At 55.8% G+C, this 20,978-nt stretch overlaps 1 protein-coding gene across 3 annotated transcripts; it reads left to right on the forward strand.

The window, feature by feature from the left end:
- The first annotated feature begins 7,123 nt into the window (after positions 1-7,123).
- Positions 7,124-20,569, forward strand: ACVRL1 (activin A receptor like type 1). Of its 3 annotated transcripts, XM_089920739.1 has the most exons (11): positions 7,124-7,489; positions 8,565-9,295; positions 12,027-12,095; positions 12,659-12,910; positions 13,097-13,308; positions 13,562-13,661; positions 14,035-14,181; positions 14,473-14,748; positions 15,340-15,537; positions 18,082-18,212; positions 19,421-20,569. In XM_089920739.1, exons 3-11 carry the CDS (start codon positions 12,032-12,034, stop codon positions 19,553-19,555), a joined length of 1,515 nt encoding a protein of 504 aa, XP_089776865.1. In that variant the 5' UTR covers positions 7,124-7,489; positions 8,565-9,295; positions 12,027-12,031; the 3' UTR covers positions 19,556-20,569. The 3 variants fall into 3 exon arrangements, with proteins under 3 accessions (XP_089776865.1, XP_022427829.1, XP_022427828.1); XM_022572121.2 differs by lacking the exon at positions 8,565-9,295; XM_022572120.2 differs by lacking the exons at positions 7,124-7,489; positions 8,565-9,295 and having other exon boundaries at positions 11,937-12,095.
- Positions 20,570-20,978: the final 409 nt, after the last annotated feature.

Consider the following 20,978-nt stretch of genomic DNA (forward strand, 5'->3'; position numbering starts at 1 on the left):
GACAGGATTCCCTCCTCTCTGGCAGTCGTACTTTCCAAGTGGTTGAAAACATCTATGTACCTTCCATCACACCAGCCACCAGGCCAGCCGTGCCTCTCCTCCTCAGAGGGACCACGGCTTCTCATGGTTAAGGAAGATAACTGCATTTGAAGGGAGGACTTGAGGGCAAGGCTTGGGGTTGGATGGACTCTGCAACATCCCTCAGAGTCACACAGGCAACGTCACATGCGGACACAGGGTCAGCCAGGGGCCCTAGGGGCCTGCAGGCTCACAGGCACAGAAGTACACACAGGCCCACTGGTCCACAAACTTCTAGTCCCATACAGAGAGGCCAGGCATACAAGCACACATAAACACACCCCATCACACAGGTGCACAAACGCACAGGTTCACTGACAAAGGAAAAAATAAAGACAGGGTCCCCCCACTCCCTGAGGTTCCTGGCCCCTCCCCTGCCCTTCCTATCCCCTGTGCCCCCAACACGTTGCAGTCCCCTGTCCAACGGCTCCATACATAGCCTGTACGACGGTGGTCGAGGCTGCAGAGTCTGTCTAAACATTGGGAGCAGCAGTTAGGGGGTTGAGGGAGAGCCAAGTCTGACCCTCGAGTCCTCCCCACAGACCTAGGTATCATCCGTAACTATGAAATCCATGGTCCCTCTCAGGGAAAGGAGAGAGGTGGTGGGGACTTCCCTGGTGGTCCAGTGGTAAAGAATCCACCTTCCAATGCAGGGGACGTGGGTTCGATCCCTGGCCGGGGAACTAAGATCCTACATGCTGCAGGGCAACTAAGCCCATGCGCCACAACTATTGACCTCGCGCGCCTCACCTACACAGCCCACATGCCCTGGAGCCTGCGCGCCACAACTAGAGAGAGAAAACCCACACACCACAGCTAGAGAGTAGCCTGCGATCTGCAAAGAAGAGCCCACGCGCCGCAGCAAAAAAGATCCCTCATGCCTCAGTGAGGATCCCGCATGCCTGAACAAGGATCCCGCATGTTACAAAGAACTGCCACAGCGAAAGAAAGAAAGAAAGAAAGAAAGAAAGGAAGAAAGGAAGGAAGGAAGGAAGAAAGAAAGAAAGAAAGAAAGAAAGAAAGAAAGAAAGAAAGAAAGAAAGAAAGAGAGGTGGGCAGCTAAAGCCTAAATCCTTCTTTGTGGTTGTTTCCTCCAGACCAAGCTTGGCTACCCCCCATCCCCTACATCCTACATCTGTGATTTGCCCTTGGGGACAAGGGGCAGAGGCCTGCAGATGAGGGAGTCTTGGAGACAAGAGCTCGCTGAGAGCCCTCAGTACCAGGTCCCCTGGCGCTGGGAAGGGCAGAGCCTAGGCACGGATGCTGGAGGGGTAGGAAAGGGGCAGGATTTGTGGCATTTCCCCTCCAGCTGGAAACAAAGGCACATTCCTGTGTCCAGCTCCAGCAATCTGGTCCCACCCACCCGAGTGGCTGGAGCTGAAGGAAATCCCGCTGGCCTCTGGCCTCACCCGGCCACTCAGCCTCTCTTTCAAACAATGTCTGTCCCAGCCGGGGCCATTACCAGCTCTCAAATCCTGGGGACCCCCACCCTTGTCCAAATAACAAGCCCTCTCCGTTGGGGATGGTTCCTTTAACTCCTCAGACTCACTCCTCAAGCAGCAAGGGTCCCTGCAGTACCACCCAAGAGCCTGCCAGGCCCTGCTTGGGCTTAGAGTGGGCAAAAGTCTTGATGGCCCTGGGAACTCCTGTGACATCCAAAATGCTCAGCCAGACCCTCAGCACATCTTCAAGTCCTGAGATTCAGTGGAACATCCCCCCAAAACAAGATCATTCACCTCAGCTAGTGGACACATCTTCCTTTATTGCAGCAAAATTGCAACTCTAGGGAAGAGTGGAGGTACCACGCTTCTGACCTGGTGAAGAGTCAAGAGATACTGTGTGATACCAACAGAACAGGAACTGAAGGTATATTATTAAATTTACAAAAGAATAACATATGATCAATAATTAGAAGGGAGAGAGCCTAAATGACCTAAATTCCGAAGCTTTTAAATCTAGAGATAGGGCTTCCCTGGTGGCACAGTGGTTGAGAGTCCGCCTGACGATGCAGGGGACACAGGTTTGTGCCCCGGTCCGGGAGGATCCCACATGCCGCGGAGCGGCTGGGCCCGTGAGCCATGGCCACTGAGCCTGTGCGTCCGGAGCCTGTGCTCCGCAACTGGAGAGGCCACAACAGTGAGAGGCCCGTGTACCGCAAAAAAAAAACAAAAAAAGAAATGTCACAGAAATGTCTGAAGACGATGATTAATCCCAGCCTCTTTGTTCTTCCCCTTAAAAAAACCCCTAACTCAGAGACCATGTGGGAGTGGATCTGAGGCTTGTCTCCTTCTCCTTTACTTGCCGCCCTGCAGTAAATCCTTACTTTGCTGCAAACTCCTGCTGGCAGAGTTGGACTTTCTGCATGATGGGCCCACAAGCTCTTTGCTCAGTGACAACTATAGTTGATAACACTTTATTGTATAATTGAAATTAGCTGAGAGAGTAGCACTTAAATTTTACTCACCAAAAAACTTCTCATCAAAAAAAAAAAAGATAAATATGTGAGGTGATGGATGTGTTAATTAACTAGATGGGAAGAATCCTTTCACAATGGATACGTCTATCAAATCATCACGATGTACATTTTAAATATCTTTTGGTAAAATCTTGCATCTGTTTAAAAATTGAAGTATAGTTGATTTACAATGTTTATACTTTAAATACCTTACAATTGTGTTTGTCAGTTATACCTCAATAAAGCTGAAAACAATCTAGAGATAGAAGTGTAAACATATTATTTAGAGTTATAGAAGTAAATGTCAGAGAAATAAATAGCTTTGGGAAGGGGATGGCCCCAGCAAGAGGGTCTGGGGATGGACACAGTCACTTCTCATTATAACCTCTTCTGCAGAATTTTTAAAGTGTATTTGCTCTGCGTATTTAGGATTTCCTGAGTTATTTTCAGAATGGCTGCCTCATGCCTCCAAGTCCTCTGCAGTGGCTCTGCATTCATCTATACAACAACCCCTCAGGGAGCTATTCATAGAAGAGGAGGTATTTAGGGCTCCTCTCCAAACAGGTAAGGAAACTGAGGCCCCTGTCACATAGGCGAGCCTCCGCCTTCCTGGAGACTCTCAGTTCAGGCCCTTCTCCTGCCTCACAGCACAGTCTCCTTCTCTCAAAGCCAGACAGCTGTGAGAGTTTCACAGCTAGAGGAGAATGTTCACAGGTATTTTGCTTTTATTTGGAGAATGTGGTAGAGATGGAATTCGCAGCCCCTTTTTACAGGTATGGAAGGTGAGCCTGGGGGCTCTCCTCCAGCGCTGGGGCCAGTTTGGAGGAGGAGAGTCAGGGCCTCGAGGAGGCCCGTGGGGAGGGGCAATCCACAGGTTGCTGGACTGCCGAGGAGGAGATGGGACTGGGGCAGCTTCTCAACAGAGCCCAGGCCCCCGAGGCATTGTGCGGGCACCGTCTCATCTCAGTCTCCTGCCCTGAAGTGCCATCCCTTTCTTAAGAGCTTCCCCCCTGAGATGAGTCATCCTCAGGGCTCCGGCTGGGCAAGGAGTGGACAAACCCATCTAGGGGACATCCTGGAAGAGCTGGAGAGGAAGAGGAAGGTGACTCAGTGGCTCAAAATGTGGCCTCTGTCTGCCAGCCTCTTCCTGAGGTGCTGGACAGAGCTCTGGCTGCCCTCCCCTCCCCAAACGTTAGCAGTGGCCAAAATGTCTTTTCACCTGAGCTGTGGTGTCAGGGCCCAGGCCCAGGTGGTTTCCTGAATCTTACAGCCAAAGGAGATAACACAAGGCTGGGAAGAACCTTTGGGAGGATCCGGTCTAAGCCAGGCCGGAACCAAGGCCCCACGCCCCCTGGTTTACTGCTCTTCTCAGGACTCCATGGTAATGGAGTAATGGTGTAAGGGTGCCTCTGGCCTGAGCGGAAGAGACCTAGGGAGGGCACGTCCTCTCCCTGCAGCCCTCAGAGCTGAGACTCTCTCCTCTGTGTTGAACAGATGGATAAATGGAATTCATAGGAATCTGCCCCACTTCTTCCCTAAAGGAGACCCACAGTTCTTCCTCCTTATGTATCCTGTTCTACTGTTTTCATTTGAAAAACTCCCTAGGTTGCCTGATCTAAATCTCCCACTCTGCAATTTAAATGGAGCAAAGCACACCTCACCCTCTGCTAACCGTCCCACCCTCCTTGCTTTGCTTTTTTTTTAAAAAAAATATTTATTTTCTTTATTTATTTGGGTATTTTTGTTTGTTTTTTATTTTTGGCTGCGATGGGTCTTGCTGCGGCGTGCCAGCTTCTCTCTAGTTGTGGCCTGAGGGTTTTCTCTCTCTAGTCGTGGCACACAGGTTCCAGGGCGCGTGGGATCTGTAGTGTGTGGCATGCGGACTCTCTTGCGGAGGCGTGTGAGCTCAGTAGTTGTGGTGCAAGGGCTTAGTTGCCCCGTGGCACGTGGGATCTTAGTTCCCAGACCAGGGATCGAACCCACATCCCCTGCCTTGGAAGGCCGATTCTTTACCACTGGACCACCAGGGAAGTCCCACTCCTTGCTCTTCCTTCCTACTCATCCCAGTGCAGAACTGGCTACATAATTTGTGGGGTCCAGTGCAAAATGCTGGGCCCTTTTTTCAAACATGATTAAGAATTCCAAGATGGTGCCAGCAGAGCATTAAACCAAGCGTGGTGTTTGGTTTACCCACGAAGTCGGCCCTGCCCTAGTATCAAGAGCAATGCTTGAACTCAATATTCATAGCTTGTCCTGAAAGGTCAAGTTGTCCAATCCCCTGCCTTCATGTCACCTGCCTTCCATAGGTGAGAGTCTCCTTGAAGTTTCACCCCACATACCTTTCCTAGGATCTCCAGGCCTCTGCTTCACACACTGCTGGGAAATTCTTCTAAATGTCTAAATCTAACTAAGTCTTGGCCCTTTACGCCTGTTTCCTCTTATTCTGTCCTCACTGTATATGGGGAACAGCTGGTCCTTTTGAATAATTAATTCTTGTAGACTTGGACGCAGTCTGTAATTCCTTTTCCCTTTCCTCATTGGGCTGAGTCTCCAGTGCTTTCTCCAACTCTGTGTCCCTCCTCTGATGCCTTCCCCAGGTCCTCTGTGTTTTGTGGAAAGCATGGAGTCCACAGGAAGCTCCAAAGCACACCCGTCAGGGTCCACAGGGCTCCATGCTCTGGAGAGGTGGGGAGACTCCAGCACTGAGGAACAGCCACCCTGCATCGGGCCCCATCTTCCTCCTCCAAACCCTGCTCTCCTTTCATCTGTTTCATGAACTCTTCCCAGAAAAAGTCCCCCATCCCCACAGACTCTCCCCAGCGATGCTCAGTTCTTGTCCATCTCGATGTTTCTGCTCTCAGTGTGTGTTTCAGACTGAATGCTTCCCTTGGGGAAGCACCCCCCCCCCTTCCACCTCTCAGGACACAGATCCGTGGGCTGGGATTGGGAAGGGTTTATCATAAACCACAGCAAGGCATGGGGGAGAGTGGATATGAAAGATGGACACCAGCCACACTCCCAGTTCTCCAGCTAATAGTGTGCTAAAGCGGCCACTATAATCTGAAAGAGCAGATACTGTAATCCCATAGTACTTCCTATTGGCTGCAGGACACAGTTCTGCCCTGACACTGAAATTTGGGTGTGCCTTGGTTCTGGAATTCACAAGGCTCACAAGTTGTGAAGCAGCTGTGGGTGGGGGCTGGGAAGGGTTTCAGCAGAGGAAGTGAGGTCAGTCAACAATTGATGCTCGTCTGAGCCTTTAGTCATTGTCTCCCCCAGCCTCTATTCCTGTCGGAGAGGGTGTGGAGGCCTGGGAGGGATGCCCTGGCCCATCTTACAGAATCCGCATCTTAGAGCAAGACACCTTAGAAGTCTGCTTCTGCTTCTAACACCAACATCTTTCCACCTGGCTCTGAGGCCATCACCTCCCCAACCTTTTCATTTATTAATTTAATTAAACACTTTCATGGAGGTCCTGTGCCAGGCTCAGCCATAGCATCTTTGCTGTGAACTAAGATAAGCATCATGTCCCTTCATTCTCCGGACAACCCTATGAGGCTGGCACTGTTTATTATGCCCATTTAGCAGATGGGGGACTGAGGCATGGAGAGGTGTCACTTGTCTAGGGTTATACAACTAGTCTGGATTCTGACTTCAGAGTCTTTGTGGATAACCTGGAGGCTAGGGATAAAGTGGAGTCCTACCTTCAGGGTGCTCACAGTGGTTGGAGCAAAGCAAGACAACAATGTCACTGTTCTGAGCCCAGGCAAGGGCATGAGGAGGAAGGGTTTTGCTTCTCTCTCCAGGAGAAGCCATTCTGCTCCCCTCCCCAAAGCATCTTGTCCGCCCTGTCCCAGCAGTGTCCTGAGGGAGGCTCCCCGTCCCCAACTCTAAAGCTCCATTTGGTGGGGTGAGGGGCCGGCCTCGAAGGCGGCAGTCCACGGCAGTTCCCAGCCTCTCCCTCCATTCTGACCGCCCGTGGTGCAGAAAGGCATCCCCGTCACTGAGCTGTGCTACGGCGGAGGGGCTCAGACCGTCACCCCTGACTCAGAGCTGCCCCATCTGGGCCTGTTTACCCTGCGCTGAGCGCTGATCAGTGAGAGGCTGCGGAGGGGGGCGAAGGGGCCGAGGGAGGAGGCTGAAGGATTTGGACAGAGGGGGGAGTCCCTGAGGGAGGGGGGGCGGGCGGAGCCAAAATATTACGCACCCAGCCAGCCCCAAAGTCTGCCCTTGCTTCTGAGCCTTCTAGAAGGAGGAGCTGGAGTTTTGGGTGGGAAGACAGGTAATTTCTCTCCATTCTGCCCTCCCCGCGTGTCGTTCCCTCGGTGCCCCTCTACCCGTCCAGGATTCCAGGCCGCCCCTCAGCGGCTCTGAGCGGGGAGGGGCACCTCCACCTCCACCCCTCCCCCGGCCGGCCCTCGTACGGTGCCTAGCGTCCCAGCCCTGGCCCCCACGGCTCTGGGCCTGAACCCCGCGAGACCCCCGCGGCCCAAGGCCAAGGCCCGCCCCCTCGGGGAGGCGGATGTGGGAGGCTGGGGGCGGGAGCGCGGCCTTGATCCCGGGCGGGGGCAGCCGAGGGGGATGCCGCCCTCGGGATCTGCAGCCGCGCAGGGGGGGTCCGGCCCTGAGCCCTGGCGAGGGTCGAGCGGGCGGCCGTCGGCTAGCTGGGCAATAGGAAACGGTTTATTAGGAGGGAGTGGTGGAGCCGGGCCAGGCAGGAAGACGCTGGAATAAGAAACATTTTTGCTCCGGCCCCTTTCCCAGTCCCGGGAGGCCGCCGCGCCAGCCGCGCCGAGCCAGCCCCTCCCCGGCCCCAGCCCTGCCCGGGGCCGCGCCCGGACCCCAGACCCTGGCCCTCTGTCCAGCGCCCGTCGTGCGACCGCGGCCGCCGCCGGGGAGGGGAGGAGGCCGCCTGCTGCACGCTCGCGCCGCGCTGCCCGCAGGGCAGGCCAAGAGGTGAGTCGAGGTCCGCGGGCCGGGCCGTTGTGGGGGGGCGGCTGATCCCAACCCCAGTGGGTCCTCCCCATGGCATATCCCAGAGAGACCCTCAGAGAGGTCGCTGTAGGGTCAGTCCCAGTTCCTCGTAGTGCCAGCCGCCCCTCGCCCTCCACCAACATCTGCCCATCACCCCACCTAAGACTGGAGGGGGCTGGACCGAACCCGCACTGAGAATCAGAAAACTTTGCTCCTGGGGCCCGTCACTTAGCTTCTCTCATCCTCATCCATAAAATGGGCGGAAGGATCCCTGCCCTCCTTCATTTACAGAGAAGGGGGTCACATGTCCTTCCAGGAACCTGGATTGACCTGGGGGTGGGTGTCTACTCCCAGCACTGTTGAGCCTCCCCTTGAAGCCCATCTTTCCCAGACCAGTCCTGGCCACTCTTGCCAAAGGAATCTGACACTACAACTCCCTCCTCCAGACCTCAGTTCCAACCCTGTGTGGTCAGATAATCCCCAATGCACGGACTTCCTTCAGGATCCAGGTCAGAGGGGATCCCAGTCTCCCTCCAGCCTGGGACCCCAGGTTTTCAGTCTGCCCTGGAGGTCAGTCTGGAGACCAGTGCTGTCATGACCATCCCAAGGCTGGCCACGCACCCCCTCTTTTCTTCTCTAAGGACAGGGGCAGAGTGGACGGTAGCTCTCACCCTCTCTATATGGGCAGCTTCTGGCTGAGTCAGGGTCTGTCTGACATCTCTTACCCCTTACTGTTTGTTTGGCCTGGTACCTGTCCTCTCATCTTATCAGGTCGTTAAAAATAGCTACCATTTATTGAGTACTACTATGTAGACACTTAGATACATTTTTGTCATGTAATCCTGGCCACAACCTAGCAGAAGAGGTGTTATTATGTCCATCCTACAGAAGAGGAAAGAGATTCAGATTTGAATCACTTGTCCAAAGCTCCATGGATGGTTGGGTGTTTAGTAACATTTATTAAGAGCTTACTGTGTACCACTTAGTACTCTGCTAAATAATTTTACTACATTATACCTATGAAATGAGCACTATTATTATTCCCCATTTTTCATAGGGGAGCCGAAGCCTCAGAAAGTTCAAGTAACTCGCCCCAAATCTCATAGCCCTAAGTGGTAGAAGCAGGATTTGAATCCGGGTCTACACGATCCAGAGACCACAACCTGACCTCTGTGCTATACCGTGCTGCGTTCGCATTCTGTCTGAGATCCTAAAATCCAGACCTGATGCTACCTCCCAGCGCTGTGAAGTGATGCCGATGAACGCGCTTTGTGACGGTTAAGGGGCAACCCAGGATGAGCAGCTCAGTCTGGTCCTCTGCTGTACGGTCCTCTGCCGATGTGCAGAGCAAGGCGCTTCCAGCCCCATGACAGTCACTGCTGTGCTGAGCCACTGCTGCTGATGGGAGCCGGTTATGTCAATCCTTCAGGCGTGCTGGGGAGAAAGGGATTGACATCCACCTCCTGAGCACACCTCTACTCTGCTTCTCCCCACCTAGGGCTAAGCCTACAGCAAACATGATTTCTAAACAAACCCGCGTTTGGGTAGAAGCTGATGACAGTTGCAGTCTGTTCACGCAACCCCCGCTTGCTCTTTTTCCTCTTTTGAGGGACCTACCCAACACCAGACAACAGCAGAAATAAAACGACCAAGTGAGGATTTATTACCAGCAATTTAAGCTGAGCAAGACATACCTGGTGATTCTGGGCAAGAAACCTGACATCCCCGAGCTTCCGTTTCCCTATTGGATTGTCGTGAGGACTAAATGAGATCAGCCATCAAAGTTCGGTACTTAGCGCATAAGTATTACTCAGAGGAGGTTAACTCTTATTACTAAGAATTTCACAGTGGTGAGTTAATATTTGAAATTAGTTTAGCATTTGTGATTTCTGGCTTAAAACTGTGATGCTTCAGTCAGCAGGAGATCTTTCAAGAAGTTTTGTTAGACATGAAAGGAGTCCACTGGTCCCCAGGAGTCTGTCTGTGCTAGAGTCAAGTCTCAGGGCGAATCAGGCAGGGTCAGCTCGGAGTTGGGACTGATCTGGACTCAGCACCCTCTTGTACCTAATCTTACGCCAGGCCCGGTTAAAAATTGGACGGTCGCAGTTTGCCTCCACTACATTCCCAGGATTAGACCAGAGGCGGATTCTGCAAATGCTGCCAAGCCCTCCCTGCACTGTTCCTGGGCCCCAGAGGCTGGACATGTCCTGAACAAAGCCCGCGCCCTGCCCTCCCTCCGCCGTGTCTCTGAGTCCCTGGCTTCAGTGTTTAGCCTTGTCTGTCCCTTCTCCAGTAGAAGGGGGGAGAGGTCCCCGGGTAGGAATTAGAGTCCCTGCCCCCTGCACTCCACTCCCACTCACCCAGCGGGGTCCTGCCCAGTGAAATGAAAGCACAGGGACCAGTCAGCATTGTGTAGGACCCACTTCTCAAAGTGTGGTACCCACACAAACTGATCAGAATTACCTGGGGAAATTTTTTTAAATGCATGTTTCTTACTGGTCCCAATGGACTAAATCAGAATCTGGAGTGGGGGTGAGACCAAAGAATGTGCATTTCTAATGAAGCACTTCAGGTGCTTCTGCTGCGGAATTGTGTAGGTGAGAGGGTGCACTGGAGCACAGAGAGGTGAAAGCATGGGTAGAGGATTCTAGAAGGCTGCCAGCTATCATCCTGTTGTTACCCCCTTTTGCTTCTTGCTGCATACTCTCTCCCTAGCTGCTTTCTGGGCAAAGACTGCCAAGGATGGATTCTCGCCCTTACCCCAGTGGGCAAATTCAGCTTGTCTGGGGCTCCCTCTCCAGCCACCAGTCCCACTGTAGAGTGCTTGCCAGACTCCCCACTGCCTTCTGGGAGGCGCAAGAGGCAGAAGGTCAGGCAGAGGCTGGGGACACAGCTGCAGCAGCCCAGGGCTCCGTTTCCTCCCCCAGCCCTGGGCCTCTGGGGCAGAGGAAGCCCAGGCAGGAAGGCCAGAGCTGCCACCAGCCAGAGAGGCCCACGAAGCGCCCCCCTCGCCCCCACCACGAGTCATCCTGCCCTCAGAGCCTCAGCATCATGGATCTTCATTTGGCACCATTCTTAGACTAGGGGCCTTCTGCAGCCTATATGGCCATATGCCCAGCCCTACCAGCCTTACCATGTCATGCCAGAAGACACTGCCCCTCCCTCGTGGCAGCTGCCCCTACCTGGGGATCCAGTCCCCAGGCACACACCTGCATACTCTCCACCATTCAGAAAGTCCTTCTTGCTGTCTGACCTCAGTCCTTCTTGCTGCAGCCTCAGCCCTAATCTTCTCATTCTAAACCTTGGAGAAATGAAGAAGGGGGTGGCTTCTGAAGCACTGGATGGTTTGGGAGCTGAGATGGGGACTGTTATATGTCAGAATTACTCCCCTAATGCTCTCCACCAAACTTCTGGAAAAGTTCAACCAGCCACAGAAGGTCAAACATTCAACATCTAAGTATGTTTCACTTCCCTTCGACATCACTGGCCCTACCCCCACTCTTTCCCAGGACGGCAAGGAGAGAGAAGGGGGCCGGGGAGTGGCTCAGAGAGGGCGTCTTATACTCCGATGAGGGTGCAGAGAGGTTCCTTCACACCTGGCACAGCCCAGCACTGTCCAAGCTTTGTATGGTTGTTACAACCCTGAGGGCTCAGACATGGGCTGCCACCCTGGATTGCGATATGGAGTAGAAAGACACTGGACTGGGAGTCTGGACACCTGGGTGGTACTCCCGGTATTGCCACTGAATCCTGCCTGACCTTGCACAAGCCTCCTCTCCTGACTGAGCCTTAATCCCCATCTTCTCTAAAATAAGAGCTGGGCTTTGTGATTCACAAGGTTTCCTCCTAGGACTCCATCATGGGGGTGCCCCAGCCCCGAGTGGCCCCTGCAGACCCTGTAGCCACTCCAGCCTGCCCTGAGAATATGTCCTGCTCCCTGTTTGTGCGTGACTCCTGCCTGTTCTATCCAGACCCCAATCTAAACAATCTTGATTCCTGTTCCCAGCTTGGCGGGACCCTGAATGGCAGGAAGTGAAGACAGGAGACTGTTTATGTTTGAGGCAGCCAGGCCGGGGGGGGCGGGGGCACTGGGAAAGGGGTGGGCAGGGGTGGAGGCTGGGAAGGGGTGGGCAAGGGGGCAGGGGACAGAGGGTGGTGGTACTGCTGAAGAGATGCCCCTTCTACCCTAGTCCCGTAGTCTCCTTCTGCCCTCTGCACCCTCCAGTCTGAACGCAGCAGCAGGAGAGCTGGGAGTCCCCCAGGCTCTCAGTCACTTAAACATGGCTCCCCACCCTTTACCCCTAACAGGATGGTTTCCATGGGGAAGTGAACCAGGACTTCCCCTGCAGGCCCCTCCCCAAAGCCAGACACAGGGAGGAGGGAGGAGGCCTCCCTGCCCGCCCCCCCACAAAAAAACTCCCAGTGATTTCCTCTGGGTGGGAGGGACCCACGGTCAGTGGCTGAAAACACTGAAGGGATCACATTTCATAGATGTTATTGCACCCCTTCTCCTCTCCAGGGACCATGACCTTGGACCCTCCCAGGAGAACCCTTCTGATGCTACTGACGGCCTTGGGCCTGACCCAGGGTGAGTACTGGGGAGCAAGTATGGGACAGGGGCCTGGGTGGAGAAAGGGCTACCTGGGCTCAGCTCTTGTTGGGCTGAACTTGAGGAGCTGGGGAGGAGGGGGACTTAGGAGCTTGGCTGGAGGGTGGGAGACGGGCTCAGTGGGACTAAGCTCCCGGCTACCCCAAGTCCTCCTGATCCAAACCCGCAGACTGCTGCTCTGTCAGACTCCAGGGTGGGACCTCTATCTGGGGGTGCGGGCAGTGGAGATGTTGGCAGGGAGGGCCTGGGAGAGCCCTCAGAGTTGGGGCTGGGGGCTGGGCTGGGCCTGGAACTGGGAGGGGCGGTCCTAGGATCAGGGAAGGGACAGAAGCCTGGTTCTCCTGGTGGCAGCTGCCCCTGGCAGGGATAAGTCACTGGAGGGAAGGATAATCTGAGGATGGAACTGAAGGACCAAGGCCTCAAAGATTTGAGAGCTCAGAAGCTGGGGAGGGGGGGGGGGCGGTGCAGGGGGCAGACCTGGGTATTAGGCTCATTCTGGGGAGTTGGGCCCAGAGCAGCTGAGCTTCCAGTGTGTCTCCCAGGCGACCCCGTGAAGCCCTCTCGGGGCCCGCTGGTGACCTGCACGTGTGAGAACCCATACTGCAAAGGGCCTACCTGCCAGGGGGCCTGGTGCACAGTAGTGCTGGTGCGGGAGGAGGGCACACACCTCCAGGAACATCGGGGCTGCGGGAACCTGAACCAGGAGTTCTGCAAGGGGCGACCCACCGAGTTCTTCAACCACTACTGCTGCTACAGCCCCTTCTGCAACCACAACGTGTCCCTGGTGCTGGAGGGTACGTCCAGCTGCTCCAGCAACCTCTCCCTGTCTTCTCAGACTCTGCCCTCCCCGCCCTGCTTGCCTCTCCTCCTCTGGCCTGGAGGGCGGGGGAGGCAGGACCCTGGGATCTGACTGGCAGAGTGGCAAGGTGGGGGGCCTCTGGCCTGGTGGAAGCTGGGTCTCAATGTCCCTCCTGTGCCAGCCACCCAGACTCCGCCAGAGCAGCCGCAAGAAGATGGCCAGCTGCCTCTCATCCTGGGCCCCGTGCTGGCCTTGCTGGTCCTAGTGGCTCTGGGTGCCCTGGGCCTGTGGCATGTCCGGCGGAGGCAGGAGAAGCAGCGGAGCCTGAACAGCGAGCTGGGCGAGTCCAGCCTCATCCTGAAGGCATCCGAGCAGGGGGACAGCATGCTGGGGGTATGGGACTGGGAGAACCGGGGACACAGGGTGGTGAGAGCAGACAGGAGGCACGGAGCCAGAGGGGACCCAGAGTGGCCGGTAGCTGAGAAGGGCACAATGGCGGGCACTCAGAGATTTGACTGGGTGCTGGACGGGAGGGGCTGGTGAGTGAGAAGCCTGGAGAGACACAGCAGTGGGGCCCGGGGTTGAGGAGGGAGAAACGGGTTGGGCGGGTCGTGGCTGCCTCTCAGCGGCCTCTCGGTACTCCCAGGACCTCCTGGACAGTGACTGCACCACCGGCAGTGGCTCAGGGCTCCCCTTCCTGGTGCAGAGGACAGTGGCGCGGCAGGTGGCTCTGGTGGAGTGTGTGGGTGAGCAGTGGGTGAGCCCGGGGGATGGGGACCAAGAGCTCCCATGAGCTTGGAGGGGTGAGGGAGCTCCTGGCCTCCAGCGTCACAGGTGGGGCCAGGCCTGGCTCCGAATGGGGATGCTGCTGGCCAGGGAGGGGGTTGGAGATGGGTCAGTGCCAGACCCTTCTGCAGGAGCTGGGCTGGAGCAAGAGGCAATGGGGGTGGCCTGCCGGCTGCCTTTGTGTCTGGATTAAGTTAAAACATAATCATCAGAGGTTCTGGAGATGAAGTCGGTGCAGCATAACGATGGGGACTCTTCTGGGGATTACTGTGCCCATGGGCTCTGTGTGTCCGGTATGTGACCCCCCTCCTTCCTCTCTGGCCGTCGGATCAGGAAAGGGCCGCTATGGCGAGGTATGGCGGGGCCTGTGGCACGGTGAGAGTGTGGCCGTCAAGATCTTCTCCTCGAGGGATGAACAGTCCTGGTTCCGGGAGACTGAGATCTACAACACGGTGCTGCTCAGACACGACAACATCCTAGGCAAGCGGGAGGGTGCGGTGCCAGGCCCCCGGCTCTCATCCCCCCGCACTCAGGGCTGGACCGCCACCTCGCCTCTGGACACTGACCTAACCCTGAAGGACTCCCAGCCGGCCCTCAGCTTCCTCAGCCCTCTGATTCCAGCTTCCTCTCTGACCTAAGCCAGACGAGCCTCCACCCCAGCCCCAGCTTTGCCCTGACCTAGTGCATCCTCTGTCCCCAGCCCTGACCCTGACCCGTCGAGCCTCCTTCATCCCTAGACCCTTGGTGAGCCACCTGACCCTCCGCCCACAGGCTTTATCGCCTCGGACATGACTTCCCGCAACTCAAGCACGCAACTGTGGCTTATCACGCACTACCACGAGCATGGCTCGCTCTACGACTTTCTGCAGAGGCAGACGCTGGAGCCCCAGCTGGCCCTGAGGCTAGCTGTGTCCGCGGCCTGCGGCCTGGCGCACCTGCACGTGGAGATCTTCGGCACGCAGGGCAAGCCGGCCATCGCCCACCGCGACCTCAAGAGCCGCAACGTGCTGGTCAAGAGCAACCTGCAGTGCTGCATCGCGGACCTGGGTGAGCGGGGAGGGGCGGGCTCTTCGCGGGGGGCGGGGTCCGTGAGCTCCTCCCTTTCCACGCGGTACTGCCTTTGCTGGTTTGGATGCCCGGTGTCGGTGAGGACACTGATTGGCGCTTTAAAGCTTACAGACGTGTGTTTGGTCTCATCTCACCTCTCCAAGAGCCCCACAGGTTGCCTTAACGTTCTTTTCAAGCCCACACCAGCTGAGCTCCAGGAGTTAGGAGAAAGGGGCAGGGAGCCAGCAACCTGGGTTCTCATCCTGGCTTCGCTGACTACATCGTTCCCCGTCACCAGGCCTTGGGGTTCAGCTCTGTGAAATGGGCATCATAGTGCCTGCCTCCCCTACTCACACCTCGCTGGGTTCTTGCACCTAGAGGGCACCACACAAGCACAGTGTAACTGGGACAGTTATTCTCCCCGTGGCTGCTGTCTCCCAGCCCACCTCAGGGCGGGTCTCCATGTGCCGGCCCCTCTTATGTCCTACCATCTCTCTCCATCCCACCTCACCCCCGGACCCCAGCCTCCCAGGGGCCACCCCGTCTGTGGGCTGGGATGAGTGGCAGGAGTGACAGGCCCGGTACCCACAGGCCTGGCTGTAATGCACTCCCAGGGTAGTGACTACCTGGACATCGGCAACAACCCGCGAGTGGGCACCAAGAGGTACATGGCCCCCGAGGTGCTGGAAGAGCAGATCCGAACCGACTGCTTCGAGTCCTACAAGTGGACGGACATCTGGGCCTTTGGCCTGGTGCTGTGGGAAATCGCCCGCCGGACCATTGTCAATGGTGAGGATCCCCCCTGCACAGGATAGGGAAAGGGGAATAGGGTGGGTGGATAGACAGGCAGGAGATGGGACTTCCTGCCGTGGCTGGTGCCCGTGGCCTGAGAGGCTTGTGGTCAGGCCTCCCATATTCCCTTTACTGCCACTCACCAGCTGGTCCAGCTGAGTGACCTTTTAAGGTTCATCTGAGTCTGATTCTGGCTGTGAAATCTTGGGTAAGTGACAATAACAAAAGTGTTAAGAGCAGCTAACATTTATTGAGTTTCAACACATACCAGATGCCACGCTGTATACACGTATTACCTTATTGAATCGTTCTTTGTTGGCAGGGAGGTGGTATTGCTTAGTGGTTAAGAGCGTGGGCTGGGAATCAGACTGCCTGAGCTCAGTTCCTGATTTTGCCGTGTGCAAGGTACTTAACCTTTCTGTGCCTCAGTTTCCTCATTTGTAAGATGAGAATAACATAATTTCTGGTTGTTGTGATAATCCAAATGGGGTATTCAGGGCAGCATCTGGAGCTGTTCTGTAGCTCAGTAACTATTAGTGGCAATTACTGTTGTAATGACGCATGCTTGACACAGTATCATCCCTATTTTACAGATGAGGGGATTGAGGCACAGAATTACAGCTGTCTAGAGGCAGCACTGGGGTCTGAAACCAGGCAATCTGACTCTGGGGGCTCAGTGCTCTTTATTACTGTGCTTTTTCTACCTCTCCGGTCCTTGGTTTCTTTGACCGCAAAAATGCGGGATATAATAGCGCTTGCAGTGCCTGCTTATTACTGCCTTACTATTATTATTAGCCAAGCCGTGCAGCATGCGGGATCTTAGTTCCCCGACCAGGGATCGAACCCGTGTCCCCTGCATTGGGAGTGTAGAGTCTTAATCACTGGACTGCCAGGGAATTCCCTGCTGCCTCTTTATTACCGTGGGTGCCACAGGGGACTCAGATTTGGAGGGGCTGAGAGCAGGCGGAGGGACCTCGTTCCTGATGGCTCCATATAGGGGGCCGCCCTGTGGCTGGTGCCCTCCCAGCCCTGGGGTGGATGGGTGTTGGGTGATGGTCTGGACCAGGTGGGGAGGTGATCAGTCTTTGTGGAGGCTGTCCATGGGGAGAGGCTGCTGGGAGTCCTGACAGGTTGGGGACCACCCTCTGGATGGGCTCAGGTCCCTGCCCCTTCAGACATGAGCTCTAGAGGCTGGGGCTGGGGAAGGGGGCACCTGGAAGGAGCCGAAGCCCCTTGGACCAGGCTTCAGGCAGCAAAGGGAGGCTGGAGCAGCCTGGGCTGAGGGGGAGGACGACTGCCGACTCCTGGAGCGGAGGGAAGCTCGGTCGGCCCCACACAGATTCGTGGCACATTATAAACACTGTAATCTGGTGTCAGCCCCGGCGCTGATTAAAGGCCCATTAGACACGCTCAGGCCTCTGCGCAGCACTGACTAGGGCTCGAGCAGCACAGGGGCTGGCCTGGAAGCCCGCCACGGGGAGCACAGCTGGCGTGGGCCCTACCGAGGTTGCGGCTGTGCTGTGTGGCCGCGGCTCCCAGCCGGGGGCTGGAAGCAGGGTGTGGCCTGCGGCGCTCTTCTGGGGTCTGGCCTCTTCTGCCCCAGCGCCTGCAGCTCCACAGCCATCATCTTCTGAAAGCTCCTGCTAAGGACCACGTACTTCAGATGACGAGGGGAGGGGGCGCTGCTGGCTGAAGGGCTCAGCAGAGGCCTGTGCCATCCCTGGGAGTGGATGGATGTGATCTGGACCCGGGTGAAAATCTCTTTCTCTTAGGAGATGTGTTTTCTCCCCCTTTCCCTCATTCCATATCCTCATCCAGCAGTCAGCCAGCCTCCCTTCCTTAAGTGTAGCTTGGAGGTCAAGAGCATGGGCTTTGGTTAGACTTTCTGGGCTTAAATCCTAGCTGTGTCACTTACTACCTGTGTGATTTTAGACAAGTTTCTTCACTCCTCTGGCCTGAATTTCATTGCTTGTATAAAGTGGAGCTAATAGTAGTGCTTACCTCATAGAGTTGTGAGGATTTAATGCCATGCAGTTGGGACGGTGCCTGGCACATAGTAAGTGCTCAGTGAACATTAGGTATTTGGGGGCATCTGTGATAGTTGGGGCCTGGGAGCAGTACCCAGGCCCTGGGTGGGAGGCAGCTGTGGAAAGACTGGAACAAGATCTGGCCTAGGAATACAATGAGTTTAAGTCCTGGCTTTGCCATTACTAGCTGTGTAGCCGTGGGCTCAACTTCTCTGAGCATCAGTTTCTTCATCTGTAAAATGGGTCTTTGGGTTTGCTGTGAAGACCGACAAGATAATGCATGTAAAGTGTTTATGGCACAATGCCTGGCATATATGGTAAATGTAAAATAAATGGCAGTAATTATCATTATTTATAAATATATTTATTATATTATGGTGTCTCTCTCAGGGGTAGCAAGGCCAGGCAACTGGTTTCCTGGACCCTGGGACAGAGGGTGGGCAAGGCTCTCCTCTGGGTGGTATTGGGCCTCCTTGAGGTCCCAAGTGACTGTCCCATTGCCCTCCATCCCTAGGCATCGTGGAGGACTACAGGCCACCCTTCTATGATGTGGTGCCTAATGATCCCAGCTTTGAGGACATGAAGAAGGTGGTGTGTGTTGACCAGCAGACCCCCACTATCCCCAACCGGCTGGCTGCAGACCCGGTAAGGCCTCTCTGGTGGGGCTGGGATGGCGTGGGGTGGTGGCTCACAGCTGGGATTTCTGAGCCCAGGAACTTGTGTCTGGCCTCTGCTTCACCTGGATAGATTCTGGGGGACAGATTCCAGGGTGCTTCTCTGGGTACTCCCTCCCACGTCCCTGCCTGTGGACCTCCGGGACCCTGTGGTTATTCTGGTAACCAGAACCCTTCACCTCGCCTGAAAAGTCAGAGGCTCTCTGCTGCATTTCCTGCCACGAAGTTTTTGTTGTTGTTACTCATTTTTGCTCTTTCTCAGAACACTCCATATACTTATACAGGACACATGCATACGTGTATATAGACACACAGGGGCATGCACGCGCTTCTACACAAACACACACTCACAGGTACACACGCGTGCACATATATGCCAGACTGTTGACCCCATGAAGAGGAAAAGCATGTCTCCTTTGCTGACCCTTATCTCCCTGTTAACCTGTCACAGTGCCTGGCACACAGTAGGTACTCAATAAATGTTTATGGAAAGAATCCACGTACACATGTGTATACATGTATGTATACATAGACACGTGTATATTTCTGCACAACATACAGAGCCACAAAAAGCCACTCATATGCACTCCCGTGCGCACACACATACGCTCTGGCTCGGGAACCGGCTTGAGCTCTGAGGTGGAGTGAGGCTGGCTCACTCTGGGACCGCTGAGATTCCTGGGATAGGTTCCTCCCTAGACACATGCATTTTGAGGACGCAGCCAGGGTTGGTGGAGGTGCTGGGAGCCATTGCCCTCTACACTGGGGTCCCGCTGCAGATAGGCACGTGGGAGCCCCAAGGCCTGCAGATCTCCCCTTTCCCGGATCTTGGTGGAGGTGAGGGTGGGGTGTACTCACCGAAGGGTGTCCCCGAAGATCTGAGTTACATCTCTCTTTCCGTCCTGCCTGCCTCTCTCCATCCCCTTCTCACTCCACTCCCTTCGTCTTCCATGTTTATCTTTCTTCCTCATCCTTGCCTGGTTCCCGCCACTCTCCCTCTTACCACCACTTCTGTCCCTCCTCTCCCCCTCCTTTTCGACACTCTCGTTTCCGTCTTCTCATCCTTCCTGTTCTGCTCGTGTCTCCCCACTACTGGGCATCCTCCTCGCCTCTTCCTTTCCACCTTCCCTGACCCGTGTCTCTGCTTTGTCTCCTCTGCTTCGCTCTCCCTCCCCCCAGGTCCTCTCAGGCCTGGCTCAGATGATGCGGGAGTGCTGGTACCCAAACCCCTCTGCCCGCCTCACTGCGCTGCGGATCAAGAAGACACTACAGAAGCTCAGCAACGGTCTCCAGAGGCCCAAAGTGATTCACTAGCCACAGGCCTGAAGCCTGACTCCCCTCTGCCTGCAGTGTGTGTGGTGGGCAGTGGATGGTGGCCTGTCTGGGTAGAGGTTCTGTGAGTGTGTGTGCTGGGGAGGGGAGTGCCCCTCTGTGGGCAGCTGTGCCTGCCCACCTCGGCCCCCAGCCCATCCAGCCAAAAATACAGCTGGGCTGAAACCCGATCCCCGCACCCGCCGCGCGCCGTCTGGCCTGCTCAAAGCAGCAGGCTCCCTGACGCCGGGTTCCCCCCCCCCCGCCCACCCCCCACCCCCCGCCTCCCACGCCCTGGGTGCACCCCCCTACCACCCCCAGGACCTGATGCAAAAGAGGCCTCAGAGCCAGGGTGGCCAAGCCAGGGAATCCCAGTCCTGGGCCCAGAGTCTGGGCCTGCGCTTTACCCCCTGCTATCAGTCAACCCCACTGCCCCACCAGAGCTGCCAGGGTGGCACAGGGCCCCGTCCAGCCTTCAGTAGACACCCTGCCCTGCCAGGCTTTAGCCTCTGTCCCAAGCCCCAGACACCCAGGCCCATGGGTTTTTCTCCGTGGGTTTGTATCTCAGCTCCAGGCCGCCTTGGGCCTCTATCTCCTAGACAAGACCCCTGCTAGCTGAATGCTAGCTGCCCAAGAGAGCGGGGGGCCTGATCCTGGGCCCCTGCTCCACTCCCCTCCTAGCTGACTTACTGTGGCATTAAAGCCAAGGAGTCTTGCTGCGGGCGTGGCAGAGTCATAGGCCAGTGGAGAGGTGGCAGGTCAGATGGGCAAGGCCCAGGACTTTCAGAATAAACTGAGAGGATGTTGGAGCCAAGCATGGCCGCCGGGGAAGGGCTCAGCTGGGAGTCAGGAGACCCAGGGTCTGGTCCGGGTGCTTGCTCTACAGGACAAGAAGGAGGCCTTCGCTGGCCCAGGACCTTTGTTTCTTTATCTACATATTGAAAGATTTGTAGATGAAAATTTGGTCCTGATGTCTTTTGAGGTGTTTTTCAGCTCTAAAGTTCTTTGAAATGTTTAGCCTGTGTCAGAACTCAGTTCATCAGTCCCTTGTACTCATTGTGCCCCAGCCCCTGGCAATTTGCCTCAAGATGGAGATTTGAAAATAACTTTAGCTGAGGCCAAGGGTGTCTGAAATGCCTCCTAGTTTAATTCTACGAGCTCCAGTTCCGGCCGTAACCCATGCCTGTGGCCATCCTTGGGCTCACACAGCCCTGGGCCTTCTGGCAGGCAAGCCAGCCCCTCACCTGCTCTATAGCTTCGCCTTCTCTGCCCAGGGCTGAGAGGGGCCAGGGGCCAGCTTCCTGCAGGGCCTCAAGGCTCAGAAGAAATCTGGCTCCAGCCAGCAAGCCTGCAGCACCCAGGTTCCTGCTCCCCACTGGCCCCTGGCCCACACCCTTGGCCGGGCCCCAGAGAGTGTGTGTCTAGG

Source organism: Delphinapterus leucas, chromosome 11 (genome assembly GCF_059928025.1).
Source record: "Delphinapterus leucas isolate spDelLeu-1000000601 "Yukka" chromosome 11, BTC_Dleu_Yukka2, whole genome shotgun sequence".
Classification (NCBI taxonomy): Eukaryota; Metazoa; Chordata; class Mammalia; order Artiodactyla; family Monodontidae; genus Delphinapterus; species Delphinapterus leucas.

Excerpts from the sequence above, each read along its gene's own strand:
- ACVRL1 (XM_022572120.2), top strand. The coding sequence starts at position 11,999 with ATGTTATTGCACCCCTTCTCCTCTCCAGGGACCATGACCTTGGACCCT. Across the intron at positions 14,182-14,472 it reads CAGACACGACAACATCCTAG|GCTTTATCGCCTCGGACATG; the intron begins GCAAGCGGGAGG and ends CTCCGCCCACAG. Across the intron at positions 15,538-18,081 it reads CCGCCGGACCATTGTCAATG|GCATCGTGGAGGACTACAGG; the intron begins GTGAGGATCCCC and ends CTCCATCCCTAG.